Raw genomic sequence first — 23,363 nt, forward strand, 5'->3', positions numbered from 1 at the left:
CCTTTCAGTGGGGCAGGAGAAGCAGAAGTACATAACTTTGATACACAATATACATATTCTATGTGAGACAAGTGCACAGCCTGTTGATTTCAATGTTTCATCTCTTTTCCCACTCTAGGAGCAGAAGGCCAGTTCCACCATGCTCTCTAGATTAGCTAATTCTTCCCATCCCCTTCTAAAAAGCTTTCCTGAGACCCTTCCCACCAGAAGATCCAAGAGCCCCATATCTCCATGGCTCTCTCCTGGGAGCCCCATCAATGATTACCCAAGGGCAGTGCATTCCTTCTGTGGGATAGGTGTGGTGACTTCCCAGGCTTTTCCCTCTGGGCTGGTGTGTTCTCACACCCTCTTCCTTAACCGAGCAGGGTGGTGTTTAGCTTTTGTCTCTGTTACATCTTCTATATGCACGCATATTGTGAAAACATTTTCAGAGAGATGGTGCAGAGAAATTAGGTTTTTACCTGATCCATTTCTCCTTTTATTACATTGTTTCCTGTCAAAGCTTTGCTCTAGGGGGAAGTACTCTTTAAAAATATCTGTGTCTGTGGGGGTGTGAGTGAGCAGCATCTGGATATATTTGTTTGGTGATCTGCTGAGTGCTTTGTGAAGCAAAACCTGAGTCACATGTGAATGATAAAGACCAGCTTTGTCAGACTGAAGAAATATGTATCCTTGGGTAAATCAAGCAGTGCTGTCCCTGAATTTGTTGCTATGAAATCCTAATGTAAAAAAAGGGCCTGGTGAGTAATGAACTCTATAAAACACAGGAAGGGTATTGCAGACAGACTTTGACTAACGCTGGAGTAGTACAGCTATCAGTATTGAACTAATCAGGAAAAAACCTGGTACAGCTCACTTCCTTTTGAACTGGGAGATTTCAGACTCCGTGCTAGGAGCTGTTTTAACAAATGTAGCCATACCCTTGTTGTCCTAGTGAAAACATTGCCCCACAGCCCCGGGCTAAGGACGGCTTTTGCTAACAACCCAATGAGACTGGGCTGATGTGAATTGCTCACAGGAGCCATGCAGCAAATCAAGCCTAAACATCTCTTGTGGTTTCCTCGTGTTTCATCTCTTAATGCTTCTACAGTTTTCAGATGTAATGTTTTATTTTTCCTAATGGATATTAAAAATAATATTAAACAAAATAGAAATTAAAAGGCACTAACTGACCAAAGCAAACTAATATGTGAAGTCCATCTTTTACTTCTTTTTCTATTGCCTTGTTAGAAACTGAGTTACTTCTTTAAAAATCTGCTTTAGAGCAGCTAAACCTCTTGAAAAGTCCAAGAGTCTGGATGGCATGAGAGCAAAATATTTACTAAAACTTATATCAGTGGAGGCTCTTATGTGGGACTAATAGGAGTCTTGATAAACAAATGAGTGGTGATCCTTTCTTTACTTCAGATATTCATTCTGCTGGTACTGTAAAGCTCTGTTTTAGAGGCTGAAGTTTATTGCTTACATACAGGACCCCTTGCTGACCCTTTGAAGCAGGACCACAGTGGTTTGCACATTTGCATTTTCTACCAAATTGTGGCACTTTGTGCATTTCTTGCTGCTGCCTTTCATGTCATGAGGTGGAGACTCAAAGGAAAAACATTGTGAAATACTCTGTCACAGGCTGGACACTCGGGAATAGCACAAAAATTATACCTGCCTACCAAAAGTGCTTTGCATCTTACAAAGTTTTATTCAGCTGCTTTAATAGCTTGTTGTGTGATTAGACACTAACAAGACCAGTGACTTGTAACAAAGTTATCAAGACAAGACCAGTAACTTGCAACAAACTTGTATCAAAATACGAGTTTGATCGGTTGGATGAAGTTGGAGTCTTTAGACTCCAATCACTTCCAAAATAATTGCATTCTGTTTTGAATACAGACAAAAAGTTTGGTGTCTTAGAAGGAATCCGAGTCCTGCCCGCTTCTTAGCTGTTGATTTCACCACTGGATATCTTAGCCTGAGAACTGAAAGCTACAGGTAACAAGTAAATATAGAAACACGTAATTAACTTGTTTACATTCTGTAATATGATCTCATTGGCTGTTCCTTATCTGTTTGTTAGTCACGCTGAGAACCAAACCAACTAGGAAAGAAAAATCACATCCTCACTGGAACTCTTCATAACAGCAAAGTCTGGTTTTGACTTTCACTCGTCTGTCCAGGATTCTGTCAGACATTTAGCTCGATGCAAGCAATGAAATCAATCACTCAGAAAGCATTTTTCCCCATTTACAGTAAGGTTGGCTTTGATGAGAAGTGTATCCCCAGCCTGTACACCTCATTTTTTTTTTTTTTTCCGGGGGCCGTGATGCCTTGCAGGGAGCTGTGTCTCGGCTCTGGGCTGTCTAGACGGGTTGACTGGGGCCGTGTTGGGAATTGGGGCCAGACGGGAATTGGGCTCCTCCGGAGCGCTGAGTCAGCTGCCGGCAGCCGAGCGGGGAGCCCGCTGCTGAGTCAGCAGAACCACGGGCGGCGAGCAGACACACGGCCACGGAACTGCTGCCACAGAGCCATCCTGAAGGGAGGAAAGAGTCTGAGAAAAGGTTTCCCGTGGCGTGAGTAACCCCTGACTCCGTGTAAACCGTCTGAGTTAGTCCCATGGCCTGGCTTTGCAATTTCTGGCAACAAGCAGAAGGGCTGCATAGCCAAAAGGAAGCCAAAAGTGATCATTTGATTAAAAAATTATAGTATCTTAAAGATAACTTATCCTTCACTGCTTGTGTGATGTTGTGAGGTTATACAATCAAGTAGAGAAAATAAATCCTTTTCCCCAAGTTACTAGCTTACTGATCAAAGTATTCATAAACCACTCTTTTAGTTTATTGCCCTATTTACTAGAGTTTGGGAACTTATTAACTCATCTGCAGTTTTGCTTTGATCAGGTCTGTAGTACAAAAGCTCTGAGATTAAATAACAATAAAAGTAATACAGGGTCTGTGTTTGTTTTGTTGGGTGTTTTGTTTAACCTGTTGAGGCAGCAAAGTTAGAAAAATTAGCAACAAGTATCAGGTCTATGTACAGGAACTCACCTTCTTCATAGAATTTTTGAGGTGGCTTGCTGAAGAAATTATAATTAATTAACAGCAAGAACAAGTGAATGGAATGCAGGAGTAGCTGGTGGTTTTTGGGTTTTCCTCTGCTTATTGTGGAAATGTTTTTCTTTTGGGATTCCCATTAGACTAAATTGGTCCCCTGGTAAGTATGTATGGAGTATTTTTAACTTGTAATTAGGGCCTGAAACATCATTATGTGTTCTGTTGCTTTTTGTCATGCTCACATGAGGAAAGCAAAAAGTTTAGACTTTTTTAGTGGCAATAAACTCTAGTCCTGTTATGCTGTACAAATTAATACTCTGAATTAATATGAATTATTTGCTCTTTGTAGGTGTTCAGAGTGTTTTCTTTTACCTGAGACACTGCTATAGTGAGCAGATGTTGAACTCTTGTGTCAGCTGAGGAGGACAAGGCTACGAAGGGTTTGACAGCAGCCTACAGCTGAATGAGTAGATAATAGTGCTAAAATGTTATTAGTGAGAGATGATACAAGAGCTACAAACTGCAACTGAAGATGTTGGAGCTGCACTGGCTGCCTCTTCCCCAGGTGGGTGATGCAGGGGTGCAACAGTAACAGAGACCTCCATGCAGGAGGGATTGCAGATCCACTCTTCTCAGCCTTGCACCTACTGCTGGGCAGATGCTGAGACCCTGGGATTTAGTAGTATTTCATTTGATAGCCTATATGTTTTAAAATCAGGTCTTTTGTTTGCTTTTTTTTTTCCTCTACGGGTGGGTCCACACTGGCACTCCCTTCTCTCTTTGCTTTCCTGAAAGATTTGTTCACCAGGGCTTCACCAAACCTTGGTAAGGCCTGGCACGGATGTGTCCCCCTCTTTCAAATTTCTAAAACTCCTTCATAGGATGGTACAGTGGTTTGGGGAACCACTGTAGGGTGGAAGGGAAGAGACCTTAAGGACCATCTCATCCCACCCCCTGCTATGACAGGGCACCTTCTACTAGACCAGGTTGCTGCAAGCCCCGTCCAGCTTGGCTTTGGACACTTCCAGGGATGGGGCAGCCACAGCTTCTCTGCACAGCCTGTGCCAAGGCTTCGCTACCGTCACAAGAAAATTTCCTTGACCTTCCTCCAGCCTTGGGCTCGGGCAGAGATAAAAGCGGCAGGGCAGCTCCGGGGCCGGAGTTCCGCAGGCGCAGCCCCGGGCGGTGCCGGGCAGTGCCGGGCGCTCCCTGCCCGCTCCCGGCGGAAGAGAGCGGCGGCCCGGGCTCGGAGCGGCCAGGGCCCGCCCCCGGCACCACATGATGCCGCCTCTCCTTCCTGCCGCCCCCGTCCCAGGCTGAAAGGGGAAGTGACTGCGCTGCGCTCCCCGCCCCGCCGCGGGAAACGCGCGGCCCCTCCGCCCCCTCGGCGCGGGGCCGGCGCGTCCCGTCCCGTCCCGTCCCGTCCCGGCAGAGCCGCGCCCGCGGAGCAGCGGGGCCGGGCCATGGCGAGCCTGCCGGTGATGCTGGTCCTGCTGGGCGCCGCGCTGGCCCCGGGCAGCGCCTTCAACCTGGACGTGGAGCGCCCGGCCGTCTACTCGGGCCCGGCGGGCAGCTACTTCGGCTTCGCCGTGGACTTCTTCGCCCCCGACCCGTTCTCGTAAGTGCGCGTCCCGCCCCGCCCCGCGCTGCCCCGCCGAGCCGCTCCCCGGGGCTCCGGAGGAGAGCCGGGAGGAGGATGGGGAGCAGCCCCCGGATCCTCAGCAGACGAGCCGCTGTCGCCTGTCCCGGGCGGGCCGGAGCGGTCTCGGAGGGGTGGCGGCTTTGCTCAGGCCCCGGAGCGGGGATGGAGCTCTGCCTGCCCCCGGCGGTCCCCAGCAGGGACCGCTCCTCATCCCTGCCCCGCCGGGGCGGCTCTGGCGGCCGAGATGCCCTGGCCGGGGAGCCAAACCCGGTCCCGAGCGGCCAGCGGGACGTGGACCTTGTGCTGCGAGATTCTCTGCATAGCCTGGTCTCACGCAAATAATGGTGGTGATAAATAAAGCGTAGAAAGATGTAGTTATGGTATTTTGGTTCCTGGAGCTGTGTGCCGTGGCATTTCAGAAGGTCTGCTGTTTAAGCGTGCTTTGCGGGAGTGCTGTGTTTGGACTGTGATGAGTCTGTGCGAGTACCAAGCTGCTGAGGAGTCTAGAGAAGGAAAAGTTCCGTGTAAGCACCCTCCGCGTCTGCTTCCTGAATACGTTCCCGTTTCATGTTAAAGATTAGGCTGTGTGTAGTCGCTGTTGTGTTGCAGACCTTTGAATCCTCGTGTCGCTAACTGCACAGCCTCGGTGCTCCCAGAATGAATCAGGCTCCAGTTCTGAAATGCGGGCTACACTAACATCCAGCTTTTGTCACTTTTCCCTCGCTCCTCTCCCATCTTTAGAAAGGGCTGTAAGACTGGAAAAGCTGCTGGCTTTCGTCCTGCTGAGGGGATATTCTCTCTCCTTCCTTAATCCTTAGCTTGTAAAACTTTATAAACAAATTGTACAGCTATTGAGCAAACCTTTCTGCAGTACATCATCTAGCTTTGTTTGCATTTTTTTATTGCCTACATATATTAGAAGCCATCCTGTCTTAACTTGCACATGTTGCACCATCTTTCTCTGCTATCTTAATCCTGTAAGTCTTGGTACTAAAAGAAAAAAGCTTCTATTTTTGTCCTGCCCATTATATTTAAGTCAGCATGTGTGTCTGTAGCGTTATCAAGAGACTGGTAAATGCATGTAATAAACTTTCTTCCTTGCTTTCTGATAAGGAATTACGTGACTCGGCTCCCCATGAAATCATTATTTGGAACCTTTCCATTATTTTTATAAGAACTATTGACCTCAAAGTGCACTGCTGTAAAAAACCCCAGTGTGGTTGTCATGCAGCATGAAAAACTTCTGTATATTTATAAGGGAATTCTCCCCTCGGTTTTTTGTCATCACTAAAAGTTTGTTTGTACCTGCTGAGCTAAACACTTTATTTTACATTAAAGTTCTTAATTAAACCAAGTAGCTATGCAACTTTTACAGGACCAGGTTCCAGTGGTGTTGAATTTTCAGTTTATGCCTATGGACACTGATATTTTGTCTCTTGAAATAGCCAGAAATACTGGTATGCCGTGTCCAGGCGTATGGGCTGTCACATGGTATCTACATCTTTCTTTTTTCTTCGATGAGCTTTTGTTTATCACCTATTTTATACGGGAGCACCAGCGATTAAGTCAGTTTCGTTGGGCTAAAGCTATTTGGATTGCCTAGCCTGACAACAAAGGCCTGGTATGAATTCCTGAATGCTCAAGCTGCTGTTCCACGGTCTATTTTGACCTGCTGGATGCCAAGCTAAAGCTATTTACAAGTCCTGAATGCAAGTCGTGTTGCAGGAGTGGAAGTGGTGGTGTTGTGTCAGGGGGCTGCGTGGTGCCTGACAGTGGGCACAGCTTCATAACAACTGGAACAGGTTTCTCTGCTTCTTCTCTGAAAACTTCTGTTTCAGAGGAGTTGCACTTGATAGTCCAGGGTTCACCTCCATGGAATTCCCAGTTTCCTTGTCGGCCATGGAAAGCCCTGGGAAGGGGCTGCTCCTGTTGGCACACCAGAGGTGCCAGAACACTCCCAGTCTTGCCCCAGCATTGGGATGGGGTGGATGGTTCAGGAGCATGATTCAGGAAATTAGCAGTATCAAAGCATAGCTGGTGCATTCCCATGGAAACACAATTGTGCCTGTATTCCCTCTTTCCCAAAGTATGTGGATTGGAAACTTCTTAGTGTTTGGGTAATTTGCATATTATTATATGAGCTATGACAAAATCTACTTCCTTGGTCTTTGATGATAAAAATGCAATTTTTTATTTGGGGAAGACCTTTGTGGAACTACAAAATGACTCCTTTATTTGTAATCTTTTTAATGAACTTCATCACAAATATTAGCTTAAGAAAAAATTGAAATATATAATTAGAATGGGAATGATTAAATCTTTTAAGCATTTTGTTTGGGGGACTTCTCAGAAGTCAGTGGTACAAGAGTAAAATAGGAGGTAAGCTACCACTTCTTTAATAGATCGCAATTATAATAATTGATATGTTTCTTTACTTGGCATTATAATGTTTATTTTTAAACATTTCTGTTCTGCCTGAAGAGTTGAAGTTGATTAAAGCGTTTCAAATTCCTGTTCTAGAAATCTAGACAGTCTATGAATGGCAACTAAGGAAAACTAATGGATTGCAAGCTAGCCTGGATTTTCTATCAGAGTCCATGCCAGGACATTTTTAAGGTTCTGAATAGTCACACAGGTTGAAAACTGGTAGGTCTTCATGCAAACTGAGCTTTGATGAGGTGCTACACGTTTATGCCTATACTGATCTCTTAGCTAAATTCCAGAGCCTGGAGATGACTCTGAAAACCAGAGCTAGTTTGATAAGCCTGGATTTGTCTGCCTGTAGACATTCTCTCCAACCAGTCCTGCAGCTTGCTCAGCAAACCCAGTTCCCAAACTAGAGAAGTGTGGTGCCTGACAAGACTTGCTCCTGCAAGCTGCATTCCCTCCTGAGCAGTCTAAAGGGAAGCGAAGGAGCAGACTGATTCTGATGAAAGGAAGCACTTGATTTTTGTCTTCTAAGCATGACTTCATGCTTCAATTTGACTTTCTCAGTCAAGTGGGTCTCAGAGGTGCTGGGACCCCTGGAAGGTGCTGGGAGATGCCAAGAGCCTTGTTCAGTCTGTTTTTTCCTTGGGCACCTGTGAATTTTGCCCCCTGTGCGGGCACAGTCTCGGGGCAGCTCCTGCTCGGAGTGCTCTGAACGAGTGTCTGTGGAAGCAGAGATGCAGAAAAGCCCAGCAGGTCCTAATAAGCAAATGATGACTGTGCAGCGATCGTGGGTAAGGATTCATTAACATGCAGATCTGTGGCTGGCACTCCGAGACTGTTTTTACAAGAGCCCTTGCTCGGGCAGGGCTGACTCATCACGTTCAGTACACGCTGAGCTCCGAGTGCACTACTGCTTTGTTTATACATTGTTTCCATTTTTGACTGACTTCCTTGAATTACCCTAACTCACAAAATTAACCAGAAATTATGCCGGCTGATGCCTTTCGTAAAGTGCAGAAGTACATAATTTCCTGTTCTGCTCTACACTTACGTATTTTTGAAAGGAAAAAAGAAGGATATAAAATGTGTTTCTCTCATTTAAAATATAATCCTAACCAGGCTTGGATACTTTAGATTCATCATATCTCTCTGTTTTTGGTATTTTTTTTTTTTTTTTTTTTTTTTAATGCTTTTCCATGCAGGAAAGAGAACTTCGTATAAATGTCTCTGTAACTGAGAGTAGTTGAAGTTGGATTTAGATTTGAGTAGGCAAGACTTTTGCTTTATTAACCCTTCAGATGTCATAAAGTTATAACAGCTGTGCCTTAGGTGTTTAAACCTTTGTTTTGCTTCTTCTTTTTCCTGCAGGACATATCTTCTGGTGGGAGCTCCAAAAGCAAACACTACCCAGCACAACATCGTAGAAGGAGGGCAGGTGCTCAAGTGTAACTGGGACTCAAACAGGAACTGCCAGCCCATAATATTTGATGCCACAGGTAACATGTGGGTCACTGTGGGGGAGATGGAATGGCTCTGCTCTAGTGCTGCTGTGGGGAAGCAGGAAGGATTCAGGTCCCTGTGGGATTTTTTCATGGTCAGTGTGAATGTGGCTGTTTTTTGACTGGCAACTAATCAAGGCTTGCTTGTGCTTTCCTTTTCCTCTCCTCTCTTTTAGAATTCTGTTGTCCCTGGTATGTGCTGAAAGCCTGAGTGAGCAAGCATTATTCTTCTCGTGTTTTAACCTATTTATTCTTCTCCTCTGTACTTTCCAGCAATCCTAAAACATTTGGCAACCTAATTCCCAATGAACCCCGAGGGGTTTCCTTCCTATCAAGAATGTGTCATAAGAGGAAAGATAATTTTTAATATCAGCAAAGGTGGTATAGGCAGAAATGCCCAGAAGTTTCATCTGAAACAGGAAATCTGAACTAAAAACTGTAGAAAAATGTATTTTTAAAATTTTTCCCCTCAGATATAGCACCACAGTGTTTGTGACTTCTCTGATAGCACAACTCAGGTATGCTCAGGGATCCCTTACCCATTTCTGAAACACAGAAGAGCCCAGCAGCAGCAGCGTGGACTTGAAATATTTCAGTCATTCTTCATGCTCTGGTGCACACAGTGATTTCCACAGGCTGTGGCAGGTCATGAGAATGCACTGCATGTGCTTTTCTGCTCCAGCCACTCGCTGCTGAATCTTGTTTTCCACAGCATGTTTCAGGGCAGTGGAAAAGCTTCCCCATGTCATGGGAGGGGATTAGCAAGACCCATGTGGGAGAGCAGAGGAAACACCTGTGCCTTGAAGGTCTGGTTGGTTGTCATTCATTCTTGCCTCTGCCAGTATTTTGACTTGGCAGCCTAAAAGCTGCTAGATTGATGCAGCCTTTTAAAATCAAGTGCAGTAGAGAGGAGAAGCCCTTCTTCCACTCTCAAGGTATGCCACAAAACGTTGTTGGTGTTCAAATTTCTGAAATCTGGTATCTTTTTGTATCTTTTTGTGAAAACCACTATGTCACCAGTTCTATTGCAAAAAAACAGAAAACAAGTGTGTAATGGCACCCACAAACCCCAAGCCATTATCACTCCTTTGCTCATTTATCATTCTCTCATTTATCATTCTAAGGAGCATATCTGCCAGATTAGTAAAAATCTCTTCATAAGCTGAAAAGTCTGACGTTTTTGTCTGCATCAGTGTCAAGACAGCAAAATCAGATCATAACTATCTTCTTTTTGTTGTCTGGACTAATTGTTTACTAGAATACAATTGTACTTTTTGCTAGTTTGTATAATTTTACTAAAGAATCTCAATGTCCCTAGTTAATAATCATCATTAATATCATAGCCAAAAAACTTCTGGTGGGGAAAAATAACCCACACATGTAGGTTCTAGATACATCTTCTACTGGAATTATAGTGGATTTATGAGTTTATACCGTGAACATTTGGAGTTGGCTTTTCTGTGTGCCAAATAGAGTTGATAGAGGCCACACTGCTTTGCTGTGTGTCTCTGCTTAAGGTATGTGCTCCTGGGGAAACGATATTTTGCTCTTCATTTGCCTTTAAGGAACAGGCATGTTAATCACTTGAAATTTAACAGTAAAAACAGCAGGTCATAACAGCTTAAAGAGGATTTCTTTCAGGCATGCTTTAACTCACTCCAGCTTTGAGGCAATGAATGGGGGAATAATACATTTGTCAATTATTCTCCTGATGAAAAGGGGCATTGTATTCCAGATAAAATAATAAATGCGCTGAGACAAAAAAGAAAGTGTCTTTTTCTTTGTGCATAACACAATGCTAGATTCCCTGTGTTCTGCTGGCAAAGTCACTGCCAGCACTGTAAGCCCCTGCCTGCCCCAGCCTCGTCAGGGAACAGGGCTTAGGGAGCACTCGTGACCCACTTTGAGGAAACAGGAAGGGGCAGATCTGACCACTAACTTGTGGTGCTGATGCAAAGGGGCTTTTTATAGATGACTAAATGTATCCTCTGCAGGAATCCAGGCTCATCCACCACTGCTTATCATTTGTGCAATTCCATTTGTAACTCCAGAGGTACTGCTTAGCCGTGTGATACAAAGCAGATTTTTTTATTCCCTCTCAGATTTACTGGAAAAAACCAGTTTCTGCATCATGACTTAGATGTGTTTCTTCAGAGTTATTTTCTAATTGCTTACAGCCATTGAGAAATCTGACCTGTGAAAATAATGAGATGCTTGTAGTGGTGGCTTTCCCCTGCCTGTCGACACCAAACTCCGTGTGTGGAGCTGGATGCTCCGTAATTAACAGGAGTCGTGACCCCATTCCTGCTCCTGCTCCCTTCTGCCAGGTAGCACAGCTGGAAATGCCAGAGCAGGGAGGGAGGGCAGGGCAGAGGCCGTGTTCCTGTGCTGGGAATGTGGCAAGGGAATGGAGGAAAGAGCAAGCCTTGTTCTGACTGTGTAGAGTTGTGTTTGTCCCTTTGTCTTGTATCACAAATAAATATGAGACTGGGGTTTTATAGAGGTCTAGCAAGCAAGGATTTTTCCTTTATATGTTGTTCTATCACTATTAATTAGGACTATTTCTTCTTAAATATTCCTTATTTTTCATTTAAGTTTTTCTGCAGCTTTATGGGTTCATTTCTCTTCCCCATCTGTGCAAAGGCCATGCTGAGCTCACTGGCTGGACAGGGCTGGGTTTTATTTTCTAGCTCTTGCTTTTGGCTTTAACATTGCATTTACACAACAGCTTGGTCATATATGTGATCAAATGCCATGGCTCTTCCATAGCCCAGGAGGGAAAGTACCAACTGCTGGAGGATAATCTTTGGAAGAGTTCTTCCAGCCCTGATGTTGCAGCAGCATTGCTTGCTTACTTGCACTTACCCTCACCCCAGCTGTCCTGGAGGAAAGTGATAAGTCATTAAGCTGATAATTCCTGTACTACAGAATTTACTACTTTGTTTTTTCCTTCCTGTGGGTGACCACTCAGCTCTGTCAGGAAGGGAGCTGGGCAGTAGGAGTCCATTTGTGCAATGTCCTTCATGTAGCTCTCATACTGAAATTACAGATGTTTTCCTCTTTCTTGTCAGCCTGTAACATAAAAATCAAAATCAAACAAAAGCAGTTATTACAATTTTTAAACCTCTGGTTAAAAAAGCAATCTTCTTTCACAGCATATTTTCTTATTTAAAGCAGCAATATATTTAATGGAATCACCAAATTGTTTGGGTTGAAAGGCACCTTAAAGATGATCTAGTTCCCACCCCATGCCATGGGCAGGGAGAATTTGTGAAGGGGAATCTCCCTTTGTCCTGGATCTCTCAGCACAGTGGTTATACTCACTGAAAATACCCTGGAGAATATTCTGTCCGTGTGTGTCTGTGTTTCTGTGCACATTATACTAATTGCTTTTGACATTCTGGTATATATGGTGGCTTTGGAAGGCAAAATGTTTGTATGGCACATTAACACTTCCCAAATGTAAAGATGCTTCGCTGTGGGGCTTCTCAGCCTTTTAGCAGTGACATCAGTTGGCTTTGATTTAACACAGTCATGAGTGTGTGACAGTGGCATAACAGACATGTGTGGTGGAATGTGCCCAGGGCTCAGGGGTGCACATGGCCGTGCTGCATGTGCTTGTGTCATGGGGCTGGAAATTGAATGCTTTTTAAAAAATAGGCTTTCTAATGTCATCAGGCAAGTGTTTCAGGCTGGTTTCTGCTCTTAGGAGCACATAAAGGTAGTAGGTTAAAAGGACCCAAGCACCAGAGCAAGCTTCCTCATCTGCACACCTCTGTTGGTCCTATGGCAAACCTGAAATATGAAGCAGTGCTGCTCTTACTTTAACAGATTATCCTGCAAGTCTAGATAGAAACAGGTCTGATTTAAACACTTTTTTAGCCCTAACCCTATTTACTTTGTTAATTCAGCAGTGAACATGCCTCTGTCACAAAACTAAAATTTCTGGTATCAGTTTTCTTCTATATCTTGACTTCTTTCTACAAATGACAAAGCATTACCACAATTTCAATCGTGATGCAAAATACTTGGAATTTTTCCCTTCTGTCCCAGTTGACTTTCAGAATGTGTAGGAGGCCCTGTTTTTACAGGACAAGCACTAAAGGGAAATTTATATTCTTGATAGCATGTTCTTCAAAATTGTCATAAGCACAAGCAGTGATAACAAATCCTTTCCTCTGCAAGATGTTTTACACTGCACATTCAAATTAACAAAAATCACAGGTTGTAGCTCAAGGTAAATATTTATCTTTGTTCATTCTTGTCTCTTCTCCACATTGAATAATCTTGTGACCAAAAATTTAGGGTTTTTTTTTTGTTTAAATCCGTAGAAATAGAGGGATGCCCTGAATTTTGTGAGGAAGAAAGAATCCAGGAAAGCAAGTAGTGGAAAAACTGCTTTTACACCTGGCTGAGCCCTTTCTACCAGACTGACCAGAGACGTGTTCCTCTCTTAAAAAGCTGAACACTTGGCTTTTCCTGCCAGCTGCTCAGCAGCATTTTCCAGAAATAACATATTTCTTGTGGGTAAACTGTGAAGGGAATGCATTTAATATAGCAGCCCATTTTCTGTTTCTGATCAGTTCTGAGGCCAAGGTCCAAACCCATTTGTTTTAAAGAAGTATCAGTCTCCCTTCTCCTTTTTTCATCACCACACCCTTCACAGACTAGCACAGCAAATTTTTTGTAGATAGTACCAGATATTGCCAACAGTGTTTCCATAATCTTCTTTGGGAAAAAGATTCTTGAAAAGTTAAAGGGTATTCCACAAGTTAAATTTATTTTGTGCAGTTGTCCATTTTCTGTGTATGAAATTAAACATATATTTTCTGTGCAACAGGAGGATCAAAAGTTCACTGAGCCAGACAGCAAAACCAGTGAGCAGAGGGGTGGCCAAATGTGCTTTTTTCAAATCAACACATCATCTTTATGTTTTTACTTATGTCTTTTACAGTTAGGCATGCATGGAATGGCAGGGTTGATACACTCTGCTAATTGTCTGATGTCTAGACAAGTCCCTCCATTATTTTCCTCCATTATTTGGAATTTTAGAGGATCATTCTGAGTTTTCATTTCAACGAACAAAAAATTTTTCAGAGACCCATGTAACTAGTTGGAGTTAATCAGGCTATAAACGTGGCAAATGAATATAAATCAGAAGTTTCCTATGTGCTTGTTTTCCAAAAAGAAATAATCTTCATAATTATTTATAGTATTTTATTTTTTTAAATTGGACTCATCATCATCTGTCAAGAATAGTGGAGAGTTGGTAGAAATAGCATTTCTTCGTATGTCTATGGCTTTTCATAAAAGTTTAACCAAATTATTTTATTACCTGCTGCTTTTTTTTTTTTTTTAAGAAAAGTTTAATTGAGAAAAGTATCTGCTGCCATACAAGATGCTTGAAACTGTAGCTCTTTATGTCAGCACCAGAAAGTGCAGTCTTGAGACTGCCTCAAGAGCTGCTGCCTTTAGAATAATCTGATGAAATGCAGACAGCTCTATGAACTGTTACAAAGGAAAATATGCTCACAAAACCAATTTGAACTTCTTATGCTAATGAATTGCAGATTTCTTGAGCAGAATTCGTGTTAAGCCCAGGAATATTTGCTTGTTCAGACAATGGATTGTTTTGCTTTTCTGAGACCTGTGGTAAACCAGGGATGCATGGCTGAGTGGTCATTCCTCCTCTGGGGGAAAGCTTTCCCTACTGCTTTCGTTCTCTGCAGCAGATCTCAAAATTCGAGACTGGGGAGACTTACAGAAGCTGCTCAACACTAGAAACTAGGAGCATCTCAAATGTTTTCAGCTCAGTGTGGTGTGTATTTACCCCTTTGGGAAAAGAATTCATTGTGGCTTCTGCCTGGAGAAAGTTTTATCTTCAACAGTTGTACTGCCCCTCCTCTTCCCCCTTCACATGTTTTGATGCAACAAAGTAATTTTAGAGAAACTATTTGTTCTTCAATGCTTTTGGATACAATTCTTTGGAGGCTGGATATTTTGTTTTGTGGTAAAAGAGGAGAAGGAGATTTTTGCGAAGGAAATACCCTTGTAAAGAACTCTCCTGATTCCTCCTTATGTTTGCAGATTTGTTTTTGTTTTTTTTTTTTTTTCTGTCCCCCAAGTGGGTGATTCTGGACAATAGGAGGCTTTGTTTGGAAGCCTAAACCACCAGTTTGGCATGGCTGGATCTATCTGTGACCTATTTAGCTTGAAGTGGGTATTTTAATGCCTCGGGCAGCTTTGAGCTGTAGCATTGCACCGGGTGAGATGTGCTGATCTTGAAGCAGACCTTGAAGATCTGCTGATGCTGAAGTTATGGCTGGAGTGGGTGCCACGAGCTTACATTTCCCTTCTGGAGCTTTTGATCATTTGTGCAAAACAGTCAATTGTTCAAACCTCCATCATTTCCACTTACAAAATAAGGAAGTGTGAGATAGGTCGGTGTTCTTTGAAAATAGCTTGCTTTAACAAAGTAGTGCTTTATTTTTGGCTGATTGCTTTATTGGTATCACCATGGAATCCACAGGGGAATTTCAATCTCAAAGGCCATTGATTTAGTCAACACTGAAGCAATAAATCTTGTGAAGACCATTCATCGATTGGGAGTGAAATGGATTGACTTTTATCTGGCTAAATCTCTCATTAGCTCAGTGCCTCTGAAGTTTGGTTGTTATCCTGATGCTGGATAAGTGAAGCATGCCTTGGGATCTGAATGCAGAAGGGAGCAGCAGAATGTATCCAACCTGCTTGCTCGTTGTTGGAGCTGACAGCAGAGAGCTGCTCGTGCTTTTGTGATTAGGCAGAGTCCTGCATGAACACTGCTGGCTCTGTGTGTGTGTGGCTGGATCGCAGGGGGATGACGAGTTGGGGAAAAAAAAAAAAAAAAAGGCAGCTTACTTATATTAGGCAAGGGAAAAGATGTTTTTGTTCCAGCACCGCCCGAGGAAAAAGGCGGGATTCATAGCTCAGAAGAGCAAAGGGAGAAGTGGGAAGGTCTGTATTCCCATCTCCCTGAGTCATTGCAAAACACCGGGGCTAAACCAAGGTTGCTAAAGCATCAGCTGCCTCCCAGCATGGGGAGCTTCAGATGAAGATAAGCTTGTGTTCACTTGCTCCTGCTGCGTCAACTGAGGTTTAAATCATTCACATTTTGGTTGTAATGACAGATGAAAGATACTTTACACTGCATAGAGTTCTCCTGTTATGAAAAGAGGGCTCTTGCATATTTTATAGCTTTGTCTTTCTGTTGGCTAGCTGCACAGTTTCCTTTTACCTAGCCGGGCAACTTCATTTACATTGAATTGGCATAGTTTCAAAGAGGTTTATTTTAACGAGGAATTGGGTAACTACGTTTTACAACTTCTTCAGTTGTTTTTAGTACGGCGACACTGAAGCAGGTTTCGTCAGTTCAGTGCCCCTTGACTCACGATGGTCTCTGTTAAGTCTGGCTGAAGATGGGGTAAATGTTTTAGTTCAGTTTGCTCATTACCATAAAAACAGGCGGGCTGCAAGTTACGACTGGATCCACTTACTCAACAGCAGGACTTTCCCAGTAACTCCTTTGTTCCCGGAACTGATAACATTTACCTTGGGAAAAGAAGGTGCCAGCTATCCAAAGGTGATAGTTAAAAGAAATCCATCACTGAAAAAAAACCTTTGGATCTTTTTATTATGTTTGGAAGACGGATTTCTTTCTCTGCAATTTCTATCCAGCATCTCTCCACATTAATTTTCATTTATAAATTCAAATCCTATGGAATGTAGTAAAGCGTCAGTATTCCATTAGTCCACCAGCAATGCACCTTTTTAAAAAAAAAAAAAAAATCTGTTCTCGCCCTAACTACCCCATCCCTCCACCTGGAAAGTACCTTGTGAGACACAGCACTGTTGACTTGACATGTCAGCCCTTTTTCCCTATTGAAAGAGTCATGTAAAATCATCTTGTGATGCCTGCTACAATCAGAAGGAGCAAAGGGAAGAGCAGGGTATAAACTGCCTTTACAGATAGGAAATAATACCCCATGGTCATATGACATAACCCTGGAATTAATGACCCATCAAGTACAAGTCCCTGCAGCAATTGCATTTTAGTCTGATAAATAGCATTGTATAAAAACTCTGAATGTTTTCTTGAATAAATCTAGTCAGAATGTAGTTTGTCACGACTAGATATATTTATTTGAATGCCTTTTTAAAGGCTTTTTGAAGGCAGGGTTGGATGGAGCTCTGAGCTCTGGTCCAGTGAAAGGTGTCCCTGCCCAAGGCAGAGAGGTTGGAATGAGATGACCTTTAAGGTCCCTCCAAACCCAAACCATTCTGTGATTCTATGATTAAAATTGGCTTCAAGACATGTGTAAGATATTTTTGGGACCCTCTGAAATTTTAGAAATACAACAAAAGGCTATAAGAAATACAATAAGGAAGAACTCTTATAGTACTAAGGCTGATTATAGTACATCAAAGCATTGGTCTGGATTTATAAATCCCTTACCTGTAATACACTGTGCTTCATTTAAGGTAAGAACTGTTTTTTAAAGGGTATGGGGGAAGGCTTGTTCTTTTTCTTATTTAAAACTTATATATATAACTACCATTAAAAATTATACATAGTAAAATAATAATCAAGTCAGGCTCTTTGTAATAAAACACAGAAATGCTGAAGTCAGTCCTGTACCTTCCCATGACACATCTACTTTATGGTATAGCTCAACATTTAACTGTGGTTAAAACTGCTTCAGTGAGGGCTCATAATTAAGTGTTTTAATGTTTGTTTTTCCCAGTCATGAAGAAAAACTCAAATGATTTCTTGTTTAAAGTGAGGGGATTTTTGTTGAATGGGTGTTTTCCAGATTTCCTCATAAAATTAGTTTCTCTTTGGATCTGAGAGAAAGACTTGTAACCTATTTGCACAACTTTTCCTGGGAGGAATTTTGAGTCAGTATAGGTAAAAAAAGGTTATTTTTCTTCTGTAATGGAGAGTTAACCTCAGATTTGGCTTGTATCAATTTTTCACCTGAGACATCTGTCAGTGTTTCCAATGTACATACTTTTTACTTGATCCAGATCTTCTGTCCTCATGCAACATCCAGTGTTGCATCCATTTTCAAGCTGAACTCAAGGCCCTCTTCTTAAGGCCCCCCCCACTTAGCTTTACAGAACCTAAAGAAGCTTTGAATAAAAGAGAAACTCAATCTAAGGCATCTTAGCCCTGCAGCACATCTTGATTTGTTCTGTGTGTCTGCACTGACACGGGACAACTCGACTGAGATGTTTGCAATGTGTTTCTACAACAGCAGTGTGCTATAAATAAATAAAATCCACTTTGCCAAATTGCCTAATGGAACACATTTTTCTGTGGGGTGGTGGGGTTTTGTAAGAATTCTTCATTTGTTGTTCAGGCCTTCAGAAATTACGATGCTGGCTTCTGAAGTCATGACATCTGGCACATAAACTGCATTTGGCACATCATTATCTTTGTGGTCATGTTCGTTTGCTTTCCGGTTTGGAGATTTGGGGGTTTTATGTGCCAGCTTCTGATTGTATCTGAAAGCATGGAGATTTCTAATATTATCCTCAATTTAGAGCTGAATCAGGGCTTTTAAATACTGTAGAGAATTATTTTTGTCCCTTAAACACTAAGGGAGATGCTGTCCTGGACACTGATCCTTGTTGGCAGCTGAAGAGTGCACAGGGAAAAGGCAGAGAGGAGCTGTTTGGGCAGTTTGTTCTGCTGGCTCCTCTCTTCACTGCAGTCAACACAAACCAAGGGCAGGTGGCACCAGTAGCCAGTGCTTGGCTTTCTTTTTATTCTCATAATTCAGCCCAGACTTGAAGGAGATAATTTCCTTAACAGCTGAGATAAAATCAGGTGGTTGATAATGCAGAATGTCTGCTTACTCGCTATTGCAACACAACCTTTCCTTCTACTTCCTGCCTGTTGTTTTAAACTTAGATGGGAGGTTTGCATCCTAGACACCTTTATAGTACCTAGAACAATAGGATTCTGCTTTACTCTAGGGAACTGCTATACCAGCTTTCATTTTTGCCATATATAGATGATGTTGTATAAGTGTCCAAGAGAAAAGTATAAAATGCCACTCTGCAACCATTCCCAAATTTTACATTGTTTAAAGCTGTGTTTGGCCAGTAGAGCTGAGACATTTCTTTGCATTCAAGTGTAGCTGGACAAGCAGAGGGCAGAAGCCAAATCTGTCTTTCCAGGCTACGTAACCCTGGGTGTGGTTAAAAGATGAATTAACCACTTTTAAATCCCTGTTGGTGCCAAAAAGGATATCATTCTCAGCTTTGTGCTGCTGCCTTCTCCCCAGCAGGTTAGCACTGCTCCCCTCCCCCTGCAGCCAGCTGGGTTGGAGCCTCATCCTGATGAATACTTTTTTAGGAGGGTTCATTCTTAAGTACTTCATGTTGTGGCCATGTCACCAGGGGAGTAGTGACAAGAGAGACATGGGCAGCAGGAATCAACACGTGGACAGGAGCAAATGAGAACTGCTGCCCCTTTGGGTGGCAGCTTTATCTGAATCTAAACCAGCCCTGCCTTTGAGCAAAACTATCTCTGGGTGGATTTTCATAGTGAAGGCAAGGAATAGAAAAAATGGTGATAAAACAGGGATTTTTGTGTGTGCCAAAGATCTTCCCTATTTGGAAAACATCTTGATCTGGTTTTGTTTTTCTGTACAATTAAAAGGTGACATGCAGGACTCCAAGCTACATTTCAGCCTGTGCAAGGGTGAGGGTAAAAAGGTCCAAGGTACATGAATCTGTGCAGATGTGCTGATCACCAGTCCAGTAAGAGATGGAGGGGAGGTGACAGAGGGAGGTGCAGCTTTTAGTCACCTTTGATGACATCAGAAAAAACCACAATAGTTCTCTGTGTTGCAATGTGCTTGGCATTGGTTTCTGTGCATTGGTTTTCTAATCTGAGAGCAAAAATAGTTCAGATAATTGCTTGTTTTGGCTGACTCGGCAGATTAAAATCTCTTCTGTCTTTTTCATGGGACTTTCCTAAAGGAAGTAACACAACCTCTGCAGACAAAACATTCTTTACAAGGTGTGAAACAAGCAGGGAAGTTTTGGTTCAAGTGACCACAGTCTGATTCATAGCAAGGTTGGGTTTGGGGATCCCCCCTGGCACTCTGGAAGTGATATGTGGCTTTTGTCTCCTCATTCCTGTAGTTTCAGGCTCTGTAAACCAGCTATTTAGGAAACTTTTAGAAAAGGTATGTTTTTCAAAGTGTTACATCGATTTTCTCACTATGCTGGCAAAGTTTCTCTCATTTTGCCAATGGAAGTACACAAGAAACACCAAATAATTCTGTGACTTACCATTCACACCTGCAGAAATACTACTTGTTTCTGGCAGCCAGCATCACAGAACAGACACCAGAGCAAATTACTCTGTCTTTTACTTGCTCTCTTTCCCCATATCTTTTAAGCTTTCAAATTGCCTGCTTTGTGCATTGCAGTGACACTCAGAATAGAGATGTTACCACTTGGTAGAATTAGGAGAAGGATCTCATTCCTGATTCTAGCCAAAGCTCATGATTTAATCAAGGCAATATTTCCTTCAGAGGCATTAGTCCTAACAGGGCTTTGGCTCTGGTTCTTGAGCAGTGCTGTAATCTGCTTGGAAGTCAAATATCTCAACTATGAGGTATTTACTGTGTGGCTGTCAAATGTGCTATAAACTTAGAGCTCTTACAAATCAGCTTTGTACCAATGCTCTGTGTGCAAAAATAGCTGTTTTGGGCCCTTGATATATTAAAAAAAAAATACTAATAAATCCTTTTTAAAGTCTGTTTCCATCAAAGGGTGATATTCTCCAATGTTGCTCCTTCTGGTTTTCTCTGTATGCATCGAAAACCAATGGCTTAATGGTTTGGGGTTTTTTTTACCTTTTTACTGTGAAATTATGCCTCTTTTTTCTTTTCTTTGTAGGTAACAGAGACTTTGCTCCTGATGATCCACTGGAATTTAAGTCTCACCAGTGGTTTGGAGCCTCTGTGAGATCCCAAAATGACAAAATTCTGGTAGGTCTTTGATGCCCTTCGATGTATCAGTACTGAGATATTGCCATGAAGAAAATGCAAAGAGATCCAGATAACTTCAAATTTAAACAAAATCCCACTAATCTGCATGAACTGTCTTTTCTTCAGAATTTCTTAGCTATGCTTTGCTTAACTCTTTATAAACAAAGGTTGGAGCATTTTTTCTAGTCTTAAGGAAAGTAGTAAAACTAGTTTGATGAAGTTAGACTGTGTTACAAATTCTTGATAAACACTTCACAGCTATTGCTTTAAGAAAATATTATTTCTAAAATTCTTGATATAAATTAGCTATATAAAAATACAAATTGATGGTAATTCTGCCCCACTGAGATATATACTATCTCCTCTAAGATGACAAGATATATCTGCCAGGTTTTTTTGTTGCTTTTCTGTAGAAAATTGGAATTTCATTGTATTATTTGATACCCACCAGCATTTTGAAGAGGAATTTGTTTCCTTACTGCTGTGTGTTCTTCCTTAGGCCTGTGCCCCACTGTACCACTGGAGAACTGAAACAAAACAAGAGAGAGAGCCTGTAGGAACTTGTTACCTGCTTGCTGGGTCAAAATTTGTGGAATATGCTCCCTGCAGGTCAAGTAAGTATAGGGCTCTTATGTTGATTTTCTCTTTGGAATTCCTCTTGTGTCACATTTTGTGTACATTTTGGAGCAGGATCTTTTACAGCTATTTCTCCCTTACATGTAGAGGAATTAGATCAAAACTTTCAAACTAGATTCAGAGTTCTGAATTCTCCTCCAGTTGAGGTTCATGATGCAGACCTTGTTTTCTCTGCTGTAGGCCAGAGAAAAATCTTAGGTCCAAGTATCATTGCACTTGAGGACTTGTGTTGTTGAAGGGACCAATTCTGTAGTGATCACTCAAGCAAAATTATATAGCAAGTGTTTTTTCAAAGACCAGATCTAGAATTTTTATGAACCTCAAGTATTTTGTCATTATTCAAGTACATTAAGGTGCAAACTCATTTTAGAAGACAGCTCATTTTAGGTTTTGTAGAAATAGGTTCTGATGTCCCTGTGTGCATCCACGTGTAGTGATGCATTGTTTCAATTATATTAACTGTTGAACATTTGGAGTCTTATTTTCCAAATGCTTTGCATTTATTTCCTCTAGTTGGGCTGATAGATTATTCAGAGGTTTTTAACCTAAAACTTGAATGTTGAAGTTAGGTTTGACTTTTTCTTTGCTGAAAATCATTTGTGAGCAGCAGGAATAAAATTCAGCCTGGTCCAGCATAATAAGAATTTAAATAAGTAAATATTAAACAAAATCATGCTAGTTAAGCTGTCACACTTTCAGATAAGGAGCTTCCAGCATTTCTACTCTGAAGCTGTCTAATCCTAAAATGGATTCAGTCATAACAATTCTTGCTGGGATGAGTCCCAGTAAAGAGAGATTTTTTTTAGCCAGGTATGCTCTTTTTGTTTTAAGCCAATTCAGCTTTCTTTTCCATACAAAAAAAAAAAAAAAAAGTATCCCCTCTTTTCCAGATATCTTATTTCCTGAATAGAAATTGCAAATATATTTTCCCCAAGACTTTTGAAGATTAAATACAAAGGAATATGTGGCTGCTTTTTGCTTTGACTGTGCTAGGCTAGAACATGTGCTAATGTTCTATGTCTATTAGGCCAGCCCTGAAGTTGTTACAGCATTTGGCTGGGAGTTGTTATAAAGAGAAAATAACTGATTAACGAGAAAAATATTCCAAGGTTCAAGTTTAGGAGTGCAAGTTTACATAGGAAGATGCATTGAAAAGTATCTGCAGAATCAACTGATTAAATACTGATAACATTTAATTGATTGATTTTTCTCCTCTTTCTTTTCTATCCTTTTTTTCTTTGGTAGCAACTATTGATGCAGATGGACAGGGATTTTGTCAAGGTGGATTTAGCATTGACTTTACAAAGGTATGTGATTTTTTGGTCTTTTTTTTTGGTCATTGTGGGCCAGCAGACAGCTGCAAGTTCACAAACACTCCTGAAACAGAGCACTTAGAAGCACAGCTGTTATGAAACCAAAAGTTACTGCTCCTGGCAGGAAGCGAACCCACAACCAAACCAAATTTATAAATAAACCACTCAAAGAGCTCTTATAAACCTGCTTCTCCCTACATCTTCACAGCAGCACACTTTCACCTCTTGTAGGAACCATGTCCTGAACAAATAATCTGCTTTCTCAGCTTCCTGCCATAGTCCTGTGCTGCAGCTGGACCTCAAGTGAATTCAGCTGTTAACAGTCAGGATTTTTGAGACATGGCATTGGTGCATAGCTAGTGTTACTTCTTGAGGAATAACAGCTCAGGGAACTGCTAAACAATGTGCCTGTGAATGATGTGTGATTTTCTCAGCAGTACAGGGGTTTTTTACTGACTTGTTTCTTCTACTTTTGTGTTCTCCCTCCCTGTTCTAGTTCTTTTCTTTTTCAAATTCACAATTACTTTTGAAATCCAAGGACAGTAAAACAGTGCACAGATCTGAGAATGTACTATAGTGTTTTATATTGCACAGTGAAATTATTGAGCAGAGTCAGGATGTGTTAAGACCATGCAAGCCCTATTTGTGATGTGGCTTTTTTTGGGTTCTCACATTTCAGGGTGAGGTCATATCCCATCACTCTTTGCCCAGGGCCACTCTTGGTTTTCCTCCAGAGGAAACTGCCAAGTGCA

At 41.9% G+C, this 23,363-nt stretch overlaps 1 protein-coding gene across 1 annotated transcript in view; it reads left to right on the forward strand.

Annotated features, from left to right (window-relative positions):
• The first annotated feature begins 4,486 nt into the window (after nt 1–4,486).
• The window catches only part of ITGAV (integrin subunit alpha V), a 44,762-nt gene continuing 25,885 nt past the window's right edge, over nt 4,487–23,363 (forward strand). The window contains exons 1-5 of the mRNA XM_014880935.2: nt 4,487–4,659; nt 8,482–8,609; nt 20,571–20,662; nt 21,162–21,276; nt 22,544–22,605. Of these exons, the coding sequence (XP_014736421.2) occupies nt 4,505–4,659; nt 8,482–8,609; nt 20,571–20,662; nt 21,162–21,276; nt 22,544–22,605 (552 nt within the window). The 5' untranslated portion in view covers nt 4,487–4,504. The remainder of the gene's footprint in view (nt 4,660–8,481; nt 8,610–20,570; nt 20,663–21,161; nt 21,277–22,543; nt 22,606–23,363) is intronic.

Source organism: Sturnus vulgaris, chromosome 7 (genome assembly GCF_052056855.1).
Source record: "Sturnus vulgaris isolate bStuVul1 chromosome 7, bStuVul1.hap1, whole genome shotgun sequence".
NCBI classification, from domain to species: Eukaryota; Metazoa; Chordata; class Aves; order Passeriformes; family Sturnidae; genus Sturnus; species Sturnus vulgaris.